General features: G+C 49.3%; 2 protein-coding genes across 5 annotated transcripts in view; one reads left to right on the top strand and one right to left on the bottom strand.

Annotated features, from left to right (window-relative positions):
• Positions 1–1717, top strand: part of RALGAPA1 (Ral GTPase activating protein catalytic subunit alpha 1) — a 130359-nt gene extending 128642 nt beyond the window's left edge. For all 4 annotated transcript variants that reach the window (XM_056492414.1, XM_056492412.1, XM_056492413.1 and 1 more), the window contains one exon: positions 347–1717. In XM_056492414.1, coding sequence (XP_056348389.1) covers positions 347–501 — 155 coding nt within the window. In that variant the 3' untranslated portion in view covers positions 502–1717. The remainder of the gene's footprint in view (positions 1–346) is intronic.
• Positions 1718–3834: 2117 nt separating this feature from the next.
• Positions 3835–5199, bottom strand: INSM2 (INSM transcriptional repressor 2). The gene has a single exon (XM_056493744.1). It carries the CDS (start codon positions 5197–5199, stop codon positions 3835–3837), a length of 1365 nt encoding a protein of 454 aa, XP_056349719.1.
• Positions 5200–12707: the final 7508 nt, after the last annotated feature.

Genomic DNA, 12707 nt, shown 5'->3' with positions numbered 1-12707 from the left:
TGTGGTTTGACTAATGATTCCCCATCCCTGCAAGGGAACTGGAGCTGTTTGCTTTCCTGGTTAGCAGGAGGACACTGCCCACTTCAGTGCTGCCTCAATAGCTCAGAGCGAGGGGGTTCTGCAGTCCCATAGATCAGTGATTTCTGGAATCATCTTTTCTGTAGGGGTGGATTGTGGCAGTTGCTAATTCCATGAGCAATACCATCACCCACAGCTGGTAAAGGGCTAGGCAATGCTGTGGCAGTGACAGCAGCACTGAAATTCCCGTCTGCCCCTTGCTAAGAGATCCCGCGCCGCGAGTGCGGGAGGCGGCGCTGACCCCTCTGGTTCTTGCTGTCCTCTGCAGGCTTCTGCCCAGAGACTCAGCCGGGAGAAACCCCAGCAGCAGCAACAGCACAGGTGGATGGAACAGACTTAGCCTCTCCAATGTCTCCTCGGACTAGCAAGAGCCGCATGTCCATGAAACTGCGCCGCTCCTCTGGCTCAGCCAACAAGTCCTGAGTGGCGAGATGCCTGCAGCTTTCTAGTGAAGAGCAGCTGGCCACCCTTCCCGCAGCCACTCACGCCTTCTGGGATTTTTTACTGCTCACACCTCTCATTCAAGGATAGGGTCTCTCATGTGTGTGTGCCCATGCCTCACATACTCCTTTTCTGTATGTTTATTTTAAACAGTGACACTGGAATTTTACTTTAATTAATTAGCTTTGTTTTTTTTATACCAACCTTCAGTCTGCCTTTTTTTTTTCTTTGCAATGCAGTTTGTACCCTGCACCTTTTACCTACTTGGATGATTATGGATGATTAACTTTGGGTTTTAACTCTGGTTGATCTTGAATCAACATGGAATTGGAGACTGCAGTTGGATTACACTGTATTTATTGTGCCCCGTTGCAATTTTCTCTGTAACAAAGAAAGAAATATGTACAATTTGAAAATGAATGTACAATTTTAAATTGAAGTTGCATTTGTAAAGTCTTTGTCAGATGTCACAATGTTAATGCACAAGATGTGTACAGATTATTTATGTTGAGAATAAAATAGTTCAATGGCCTTTCAAGCATTACAGAATCCAAATGAAATAATTCGCTCATAGCACCCTTTCATCATAAAGCAATGTATCATTTCATAATTCTGCAGATAATCTATGCCAGGAAAAAAAAAAAAATCACTGTGCTGAAATTCTACTTACGCTTGGCTTCCAAATATTTTTATAATGTTTGCTTTTCCAAGTGGTGTCAATAGTAAATGCCATTGAGTTTCATGAGTTTTAGCCATTATCATTAGGCTGCTCCATCTAGATGTATATTCTTTTTTCTTACATTAAAAAAAAAAAAAAATTAAAAACAAACAAACACTTTTCTGATAGAAATTCGTTGCTGTGATGATGCGTACTAGGGAAGAAAAGGGAACATGCTCCGGGAGCCTGGCCTGAAATGCTAATAATTTCAATCTTCTGAGTGCAGATTAGTACACGAATTCCACCCACCCAGAGGTATTTTCCTACAGAAAATTAAATGCTCACATTTTGAATCTAGTAAACAACAAATGCTGTTAACAAAATGTAGCATGGCATCGGTACTAACTGCATGTGTAAATATATGATATAGGCAACAATAAAAAAAGAAATTATGTATTGTCATTCATGTAGTATCTACAAATTTGTAATGGTTGAAGAGAAGACATGCTATTTAATAATCCAATAAAATTATTCTTACCACCTTTTGTATATTAGTCATTCACCTCACTGATTAGATTCTTAGTCCACTTTATAGAAGAATTGTGTTTTACATGCACATGGAGCAGTTAAATGCAATACACAGCTTGGTTTTCCTTTGTATTAAAAATACCCACAAGTTCTCAAGAATACCCAACTGAAAACTTTTCCCCAGATCTGGTAAATATATTGCACGTAGCTCTGCAAGTAATACAAAGCTTAGGTTGTTCCCTCTGGCAGGTTGGTTGTTCAAGTGCTAATTGTAGGAGCAGTTAATAATCATCACGTTTGTGTGGTCTGAAGCCCTTCATCTTTGACTACACAAGGAAAGAAAGAAGAACTATGATTTAAAAAAAAAAAAAAAAAAAAAAAAAAAAAAAAAAAAAAAAAAACCAAAAACAACTCCAGGGGCAAACTCATTTAATTGCATAAACAGGCATTTTTACCGAAGTCTCTGTTGCCAACAGACGACAGAAAAATGCATAACTTAAAATAACATTCTTTATTTTTGGCATATTAGTGAGTTGCAAGTTTAGCCTCCTTTGTCAGGAAGCAAATCTTGGCTGCATTAGGTTATATTGTATGAATTCATTTGTCCAGGTTCTGGAACTAAAATGACAAAGTCCATGAAGCACATTTAACATAAAGCACTTATCATTTGCTTGCAGCCTTTGGGCATGATACATATTTTGCTATGTGTAGCAAAATATAAAACTACAGATATAATTGCTTTAGAAGATGCTAATCAAGGGATTGAAATATTTTGCATGTGTCAGAGAGAGTGTTAGAACAAAGACTACGACTGGGATCAATTTCGTTTTTCGGAAGTCACCAGCTGACCCACTTTGCCCTGCTGTATTCAAGAAAGGCATGAGCTTTCTTTTAAATCTTTTATTGAATTTTCTTGCCCTTATTTTTAGCCCCATCTGCTATCACAATTCAGAAACAAGCACTCATAAAAAAAAAATAAATACGTAAATAAATAAACAAACAAACAAACAAATATTGGCTGAAGTGTCAATAGCTGGTAAATTCAACAGCATTTCAAAGCATTTGGCCAGAGCACTGTCAAAGCCAGGGAATACACACCACGGGTTGCTTTGCTAAAGGTAGGTGTCGTTAGGGAGAAGGGAAGTAGCCTGTCACCTGCGCTTTAGCAACGTGTCTGAAGACTGCTTCGTGTCCTAATTTCAGCTGTTCACAAGACTCAGAGGAGCTCACATCAAAAGCGCAGCTCACAGGGAGAGGGGTCGGAGGCCGCCTGAAAAGGCGAGTCCCGCACACAGGGTGCTTTCCACCTGCCTGCGGTGCAGGGGCTGGCAGGGCCACACGCTGCCCAGCCTGGTGACACCGAGCTGCCATTCTGGCTACTGTCCGTGCCGCACTAACAAGCCACTGACGGCTTTTGGAACGGGCAGCTGCCAGAGACGCATGTTTTGCCTACCACATAGTTGCTAGAGTACAGAGACACAGCGTAAGCAGGAGATGAGTACTTAGCTATAGAAAATCAACAACTCGTATTTCAATTAAGCAGACAGCACGATTAATTTCCCATACGTTTTGCTAGCTATTATATGACTTAACACTGACTTAATATGAACATTAACCTTCTCAGCTATCTTAGTACAGAGTACAGCAAACAAAACACCACGAATGTTGAAGCTCGGTGGCTAAGGCTATTAAAGCGAAGTCACTAAATCAGGCTCCTTTTCTCACGAAAAATAATTCCTCTTTTTAGATACCCTATATACAGCCGTACTTCTCTCCGCCGCTACGGAAGATGTACTGGCGGTGGGCCGCCACCCGACGCCCCGGCATCGCCCGGCTCCCCGCCGATGCTCGCAGGGCTTCTCGCCTGTTGCTGCCGGCCCGTGGCGGTGCCGGCGGCTGCGGAGCTGCGGGCGCTGCGCTGCGGGGCTCGGCGGGAGCGCTGCCGGCAGCGGGGCCCCTGGGCTGAGCGCGCCGCCGTGCACCGAGCACCCACCGGCCGGGAGCCACCGGGCGGCTCCTCCGACGTCGTAGCCGTGAGAGCCGCGACTTTCCATAGGAATTACAGCGTGGCCAGGGCTGGCTTGGCTAGCCCGGGCTCCCGGAGCAGTCCCAGCGGGGCGGCCGCAAGCCTAGCAGCCCGGGCGGACGGGCACCTGGAGCAGCAGGACCTGCCTGCTCTCGGGCGGGTGGCACTTGCTGGCGTGCCGCGCCAGCCCGGGCGCGCTGAAGAAGGTGGCAGGGCAGTGTTTGCAGGGGAAGCCCTGCCGCTCGCCGCCCGCCGCGTCGCTCTCGGGGACCCCGGCGGGCGGCGGCGGCGGCAGCAGCAGCTCCTCCCGCACGGCGTGCCACAGCCGGTGCTTGTCCCTGATGTCCGCCGAGGGGAAGCGGGCGCCGCAGAGGTGGCAGGCGAAGGCGAGGGGCCCGCGCTCCGGCGGGCCGAAGGCGGCGGGCCGCGCTGCCCCGTGGGTGCCCAGGTGCTTGCGGAGGTAAGCCTGCCGCCGGAACCGCTTCTGGCAGCAGGGGCAGGCGAACGCCTCCCCGCCGCCCGGACCGGGGGCGCCGCCGTGAGCGGGGCCGGGGCCGGAGCCGGGGGCGGCCGGGGCGCTGTCCGCGCCGCCGCGGTGCTGACGGGCGGGCGGCGGCGGCGAGACGAGGCCGCGGGGCCGCCGCTCGGGGCTGTTCTCCTTGCCCGGCGGGGCGGAGGCGGCGCCTTCCGCGCTGGGGCCGGGACGCGGCTTGTGCCAGCGGCGGTGCGAGGCCAGGTTGGCGGGACAGCTGAAGATCTTGTGGCACTCGGGGCAGCGGTACTCGACGCGCACGATGCGGGAGCAGCGGTGCTGGGCCAGCGCCAGCGGGTCCGCGTACTGCTCCTTGCACAGCTGGCAGATGAACTCGCCCAGCGGCGTGCGCCCCGCCGGCGGCCCCGGCCGGCCCTCGGGCGCTTCCTCTTTGATGCGCAGCCCCAGCACGGGCGAGGTGGTCACCTCGTCGGCGAAGCTCAGCTTCCGCGTGGCCTTGCCCTTCTTGGCCGGCGCCTTGGCCCGAGACGGCCGCTTCGGCGCGGGCACCGACGGCGGCGGCGGGGCGGGCAGCGGCGTGCGCGGCTGCAGCAGCAGCTTCTCGGCGGGCGGGAAGGAGGCGGCCAGGGGGAAGGACTCGGCGGAGGCGGGGGAGCTGAGGCACCGCTCGAAGAGAGCCGCCCGCGGCCCCGCCGCGCTGCACGGCCCCGCCGCCCCCCAGGCGGCCGGAGCCTCCGGCGGGGCGAGCCCGGGGCCGCCGCAGCCGCCGGCGGCGGGGGGCCACGTCGCGGGGCAAGCGGCGACGGCTCCCCGCTCGCCCTTCTCCTGCCCCGCTCCCTGTCTAGCGGCCGGGCTGTCCCCGCCGGCGGGCGGCGGGGCGGGCGGACGGTCCCGCTCCGGGTCCCGCTCCCGCGGCCGTGCCCGGTAGGAGCCGCCGGCTCTCCGGCTGCGCTTGACGAGGAAGCCGCGCGGCATGGCGGGGCTGGGGGCAGCGGGAGCGCGGCACCGCCGGCCCGCCCGCCCTTTATACCCCCGGCCCCGCTCCCGCCCGGCGTCATCCGCCCTCCGGCGGCCGCGGCCAATGAGGAGTTGGGGCCGGCGCTGGCGGCGGGGGGCGGCGGCCGGAGCCCGGCTGCGGCCACGGGCGGCGTGTCTCGGGGAGCGCGGCCCCGGCGCCCTGCGACACTCAGTGAGCTGCGGGGCCGGGAGTGGCTCCGGGACGGGAGAGACCCTGAGCTGGGTCACGGTCCGAGGGGCCGGACGGGGCGCGGCAGGAGCGTCTGTCGTGGGTGCTCGTGCCGGTGCCTTCCTCCGCCGCCGGGGCCGCACGGACCCGCACGGACCCGCACGGACCCGCACGCCTTCCTCTGAAGGGAGCAGGAGCGGGGAACTGGCTCCGTCCTTCTGCACAGCCACATCTGTTTTCCCAGTTTTTCCGGTGTTGCGGTGAGCTCCCAGTGCCAGAGCAGGGCTGCCGGGCTGCCACCGCCGCGTGTAATGCTAAATCACGGCTCTGCGTAGTGGCCGCGGCTGGTCCCTTGGCAGCCTCGCCCGGGGCAGCCTCCCGAGCCCAGGGGAGGCAAGGGTGAGGTGTGGTACAGCGAGCTGTAAAAGTGCCCGAGCCTCTCCCATGCCGCCCCGCTGCAGCTCCCGGCCCGTCCGCGGCTGCAGCAAGGCAGGAGTGTTCGCTAGAGCAGAATCGCCTTTGGAGGGAATCAAGCGCGCTGGCAGCCGGGTCTCAGCAGCCCCTCCGGCCCCAGCATCTCCTATTGTACCGCCCATGCAGCCGGGGCTGGGTTTGCCGACAGGACGGTGCTGGCCCGCCTGTAGACCTGCTGCCCGCAGGATGCCCGAGATGCCGTGCCACTGGGAATGGCCGTGCCATTGGGAATGCCCGTGCCACTGGGAATGCCCGCGCTGCAGCCTCGTTCCCTCCCTGCCCACGGCAGGACGGTGGGACTCACCCTGCTGGAAGCATCGCCCAGCCGGAGGAAGTAGAGAGCGCCAGGAGAAAGGGAGAAACAGCACCTCTGGTTCGAGGGGCTTTCCAGAAGTGGAAGAAAGATGTGAAGCCTTCATGCAAGACCAGAACTCCCCCCACCTGCTCAAAACACTCTCTCAAACCACTTCTCTGTGTAAGTGCTCCAATTATATTTGCTTAGCAAAGTCTTAATCATGTTTTACATTACTGTCCTCTCCCATTTTCCTCCATTTTCATGGTTGCACTGAATCTCAGATTAGATTACAGACTCCGTGGGCTAGAGATCACCCTTTGTTAGTACAAACCACTGTAACTGGGACCAGTGAGCCATGCTTTCATACACTGACTGACTGCTTGATTATTACCCAAATTTTTTTACTTTTGTAGCTGGGCTTCCCAGCTACATTTCTCACTGAATAACTGGATCTCTGATTACAGATCCACTGTTCCTCCAAGCAATATGTACATAGCTCTTTCAATTTCCCCTTGTAAACAATGTTCCCATTTGCTTTTTGATTCATTGCAAAAATAGTCTGTGGTAGGAATGTCCAGTTCTGGAACGTCCAGTTCAGTTTCCAGTCCTAAGAGGTGAGGAATCCAACAATGCCTTTCCCAGCACAGGAGTAGCTGGAGGTAGAGTACCAGTTGGAAAACAGGTGTATGGAGTGCTTACTGAAACTCCAAACATTTTTCCAATAAAAGATGTAGATTGGAATTGCACCAGGGAGTTTCTCCATGGCCCCAATGTCATCACCTCAGACATCATGGGAAGGCTTGGGGAGTAAGCTACAGTCACAGATGTGGAATCACTGCTCCATCTCCCCAGCTGATGTCCCTCCTGTGGTGCTTTTTGGCTCTTCCCTGGTTTGGTGCCCATCTGTGCCTCCCCCTTGCTCACAGTGCCCTCCAGCACAGCCCTCTTGTAGCTTTCTAAACTTGCCTCCAGTTTATGATCAGTTTCTAAAGTGAGACCCAAAACTGTAGAACCCATCACTTGGTCTTGCTGCAGCATGTGCCAGTGCCCACAGTTGCCTGACAGAAAATCTGGCAAAACTGTGTGGGGATTCAAGTTGGTCCAACCACCTGGTGACTTATTTCTCTCAATAAACATACTGGTTTCCCCAGACTGTTTCTGCCTCAGTACAAACTCCCAGTGCCCTGGCTCCCACTTGGAAAGGTCACAATTATTCTGTGATTACAGTTTATGTCTCCTCCCTCCTACGTTTACAAGAGAATGTAACTGTAGTGACTGGTATTACACCCAACTCTCACAGCTTCTAAGCTTTCCAAACTGTTACATGGGCTTATCTTCTTACCATCATCCTTTATTCCTACCAAAGGAGTAGAGTAAAAATGTTACAGTTAGAAAATTCAGGTAATTTATAAAAACAGTCAACAATTTTGTGGACACACCTCCAAATCCTGCATTATTTACTGGATTTTTTTTCCCCCATCCTACTTCATTTCATTAGTCCCATCACCTAGCTGAGAGTGCAGCATTAGACCCTCCTGAACATCCTACAACAGGAAAACTTTAAGGTCAAAGCTTTTTTAAGCAAAGAGCTGAATTATGTTTTTGCTCTTGACTTACACTGTGTTCTCTACAGTTTGCTAAAATCAGGTTGGCCTTGATTAAACATGTTGGCTACTTACACATGAGTCATCCTTATATGACCTGAGATTAACCAAAGGTTTAATCCCACAGTAAATAGGAAATCAAACTTCTAGTGGAAAAATGCAGTAGCTAGTAGGGAACTGGCAGGGTGAAAAGAAGAGGAACTAGTTCATCTTACATCCTTTGCTTCCTCAGTCCATTCCCTCCTGTCTGGCTGAGGCTGAATGTTGGTGTGCTAGGGAATGGGAACAAGAATAGCACAGCACAGCTCTGCCTCCCTTTTTGCTGAAGTTTCTCATTTTGTGTGAGGAGCCTTTTACCCTTGTTCATAACTTTGCTGCTAAGCCTGAGGGACCCACTGAAGCCTTGCCAAGATTCAGCAATCAGATTCAGTGATGGCTGGACCAACCTCTTGGGGACCTTCCAAAGTGAAGACAATCTTCAGATTCTTCTAGATACCTTTCTCTGTTTCTGCCTTCTTTTAGGGACATGGTTTAGTTGTGGGCTTATCAGTGCTGGGTTAATGGTTGAACTCTTAAAGGTCTTTTTCAACATAATCAATTCTTTGATTATGTGACTCTGGAGGATAATCCATCTGATTGCCCAGGGTGCTCCAGAGTTTGGCACTAGAAGTTCATCATCCAGGTCTTTGTACATCCCAGCTGTCTGGAGACTGTCATCTCTGGCTGTGAGGTAGGAATACCATTGCTTTCCATCCCAGCCATGTCTCCAGCAGCTCCAGGACACCTGGAAGCCTGTGCAGACACTGAAGGAGAGGTCTATACCTCCATGGTCCACGAATAAAACATTGTCAAGCAAGTGGGCAGCTGCATTTTTATTTCTGAACAGTCTTGGGGCATAAACAGAAAGAAGAATGTATGACAGAAATGCCAGCTGGCAGAGAGAAGCTCTTGAGTGAGGTCTGGTTCCCAGAGAAAACCCTAAAAACTCTTCTGGGGGTTGAAGGGACAGAAAGAAAAAGAGAAATTCCTTTTGCCACTTAGTAAAAGAAAAAATAACCACAACTTTAAAAAAATAAGAGTTAAAAATAAAATAGAAAATAACTATAAGCAAATGATTAAAGAACATTTCTCTCCTTCATGTTTCCACTCCCCACCACAAAAAAAAAATGGTTGTGGTTGAGTTTTTTTATATTGCAGGATTTCAAATAAAGTTGACTTTTAAATCTTGCCCTGACAACTGGTTTGTAATTAATGGAGCAGTAAATAGGAGGGAGACAGAAGCTGCCTCAGAAGCCTGTCCTTGATACATGACTCTCCAGCAATATAGCTAGATGAGCGATACCACCCCCAGGCTCCAGCACTTAAACAAAATCCAGGCTGGTTTTGGTGGCAACACAAGCCATTTCATCTTCCCCTAGAACAAGGCTGCCAATTATCTTGCTGCAGTTGGGCATTTGATGCTGGTGACAGACATTGAAGGAAATATCTGCATTATGAGGATATGGATTGCCTAATATAACTGACCTTGCTAGTATCTTAATTGTGTTTTGTTTTACCTGAGGACAATCTGCTTCAAGAGGAAAATGATGCTAACAGCTGCTATGTTTTCTTCATTGCTCAAATATTAACAAAAAGCCTTCTGTAAGGGAAGGTAGAAAACACTGTTCTGTGAAGGTACTTGGGTTAGAGGGATTTGAAGGGTTTTGAAGACACTATGAAAGCATTTAAGCTTCCTCTTTTTCCACAAGTGAAGTGATGCTGTGAACTGGTCACATCACACCACCCATCACTGAGGTGATACTGGGAGGACAGTGGTGCCACAGCTCCTGTCCCCACTCCATAAGTGAGCAGCTGTGTAAGGGCCAAAGGAGCAATCTCATGTTTTGGTTCTTCCCCACCTCCATCTGCATTAGCCCATTGCAGGGAAACTAGGTCCTCTCCAGGGAGCACATTGACATTCCCAAACTTACAAAAGTTATAGGAGACTTGATGGGACCATGATGACTTTTGTTACTTCATTACAGATTTCAGCTGGATTTCATCTCATGCTCCACAGGCTGAAGCCATTTGCCATTTGCCAAATTTGCCTGTAATTGAGTTATTTATTGATCTCACCATGTCATAAGTAGGAAGATTTGGCTTCCTTTGGCAGGAGATTCTCAACAGTCTGTTCAAGCATCATTATATGTTACAGCTCACAGAAAAAAAAAAAAAAAAAAAAAAAAAAAGTCTCCTAGTACAGAAGGCCATGGTTATCAATTTTATGGATATCAGTAGTGGCTTTCAGGGAGGCTGAGTCCCAGCTGCACCCAGTGCAGGTGTGTGTGCAGACAGGTGGATGGTTCTGTGTGCAAAGAGAGAACAACTGAAGAGACCAGAAGACAAGACAGCAGGACAGTGGGAGAAATTAATTTTCTGAGGGATGCCTCTGCTGCATGCTGGTCTGGGAAACTCCATGCCTGTCTCCAGTAAAGTTTAGGCAGGACAGAGAAACATGCTGGTTGCCAAATTTCCCAAAAGGGCTCAATCTAGGAGGCTTTCAGAGAGCAGAGATCAGGACCAGATGAATCACAGCCACAAATACTTAATTCTGTTATGGTCACAGTTCATCCTGCTCTTGTGCTGGCACTGGAGCATATTCAGTTCTGCAGGAATGGGGTGCAGGGAGCTGAGCCCACAGGGAAGTATTTACATTTCTTTCTTTCCCCCCCAATCCCAATAATTCTTTCATGCCCCTGTTCTAAGGCCACCTTATTCAATAAAATTCTTCTGACTCAGAGGTGCAACAGGTAACTCCCCAGGGCTGTTGCCCAAGACCTTTCTGCCACCCCTACTCCATGATACCCTCTCTATTTCTTCCTCCATTTTCTTCAGGTCACACCAAATTCCCAGGTCCTTTTCCTACCAGAACTGGAGGCACTTCCTGACAGAAGTATGCTACTGCATCTTTGCTTGCCTATGCAAAGGAATGGCAGGATTTGTTGTGGAATAAGGTGCAGGTATGGCCTGGCCACTGCAAAGCAGATGGCAGTGCAGGAGCCACTACTGCCAGCAACAGGTGCAAAGGGGAGATGCTGATAAGGAAAACTAGTGGCAGGGGTGGGAGAAGGCAAGCAAACCAACATGGAAAGCTGGCTAGAAACAGCTGGGCAGAGCAGCACCCAAAAGGAACAAGCTGGAAAATTGCATTACAAGGAAATAAACCACATCTGAGCTGGGTGTCTGCATTCAGAAAAGCAACAAGGAGGATAACAGTTCCCAAAAGGAAATAGTGATTCATCTCTTTGCAGGGAATGTGACAGAAGAAGGAAGGGTAGCACCGAGCCAGAGAGCTGCTGCTCTTTTCTGACAGTGCACCTCCAGCTTCTGAGCACATCCACCTTGTTCATTCACAAATGGGACCTGGCAAATGCCCATTGTGCAGAAAACTTCAGAGGCGAGGCTGCAGTGCCAGCTCTTGGCAAGTGTGTCAGAATGGAGACTCCTTTTTTTTTTTTTTTTTTTTTGGTGGGTGAACACCCACTTGCAACCCTGAAGAGCAATGGCAAAATGCTTTACTGGCTGATGAGGTAGAAAAAGGGAAAATGCACCACTGCTTCAAGATGATCTAAATCCAAAGCTCCTCTTCAGCTTCCCTCCCCTCTCCAGGTACCAGTGCCTGCATAGAAGGCAAGGGCAGTGGCAGCTGGAGGATGTCACCAGCAGAGCCCAGGGGAAAAGCAGCACCAAGCCAAAATCATCAAACATATATCTCATTGTTTTGAAAATATTTTTTCCACTTAGGACTTAGCTCTCTTTACTTCAAAGCCAGGAGAGGGAACTCAAAACCAGCATCATGCTACAAGTACTGCTAATATAACAATCTGTAGCAGCTGCCATGCCGGATTCTCCACTTACATTTGTTTTGCTTCTTTTGTGACATTTGATTAAAGTCTTGCTATCCTAAATATTAATTAAAGTGCTTGGAGGCAAGGCCTAAATTTCACTTTGCCTCCCAAGTTCACCAGCTCCATCCTCCTCCTCCTCCTCCTCCAAATATGTTTTGCTATAAATTACTGGCACTGTTTCTGTTGATAGTCAACATAATCAAACATTTGTAAGCATGCTGTCTCTTCAATCTGTTCAGTTGATGCACTTTACCTGATCTTTCATTAAAGTAATCAAAACACTTGCTGTGCCACGTCTAATGAATGTTGCATGTATGATTAAGTACTTTCATTCATATTGCAAGTTTGATTTAATGTAATCTGCCTTTCAGACAGCCATTAGCCTAGCTCCTGCGTGAATTCGATTAATTGGCTGAATTCTTCCAGATGTCCTTTAAGTATTACAGGAATTTCTATGTAAAAACAGCAGGGACCATCTAGCAGAGAAGCAAACAATGATATGTTATATTGCTGCCATGACTTACAAAAAGCTGGATTCATTTTCATTAATAAAACATCTGTACTGTTGCACAGCTATGCATCAAGATGCATTTATTTTATATGTTTATTTCTCTTATGACTATAAACAGACAGTTAAACAGAAGCACGGTATGTTCAGTTGGAAGATACACAAACAGAACTGTATCAAAGATGAAAATTGAAATGTCAGAGTTAGGACCTCTAAAATAAGCATAATGTGTTGTAACAAACATGGCAGCAACTCCTATGGTTACATGGTATTTCTTAGGATAAAGGCATTTTTCTTAGAGAATGATGAATCTGAAAACAGTTGGTTCCTGGGCTGAAATGTCCTATGTCCAGTTTATGGCTTATTGTACCTTTAAGTGGGAGGAAAAATGCAGTTTGGCATTTTTAAATGGTATGCAGTAAATAGAAGTAAACAGAAAAAGTGTCATTAAAATAAACAGTTTTTCTTAGTTCTCAAAATGAGAATTTTTATTTTTTTCCCCACAACATTACACTTCAGAAAGGAATCA

This window comes from Oenanthe melanoleuca, chromosome 5, assembly GCF_029582105.1.
Source record: "Oenanthe melanoleuca isolate GR-GAL-2019-014 chromosome 5, OMel1.0, whole genome shotgun sequence".
Taxonomy (NCBI): domain Eukaryota; kingdom Metazoa; phylum Chordata; class Aves; order Passeriformes; family Muscicapidae; genus Oenanthe; species Oenanthe melanoleuca.
The sequence above is the reverse complement of the archived record's forward strand: the minus strand, read 5'-3'. Positions and strand labels throughout refer to the sequence as shown.

What these genes read in the sequence shown, in the direction of transcription:
- INSM2 (XM_056493744.1), bottom strand. Translation starts at nt 5,199, where the DNA reads ATGCCGCGCGGCTTCCTCGTCAAGCGCAGCCGGAGAGCCGGCGGCTCC.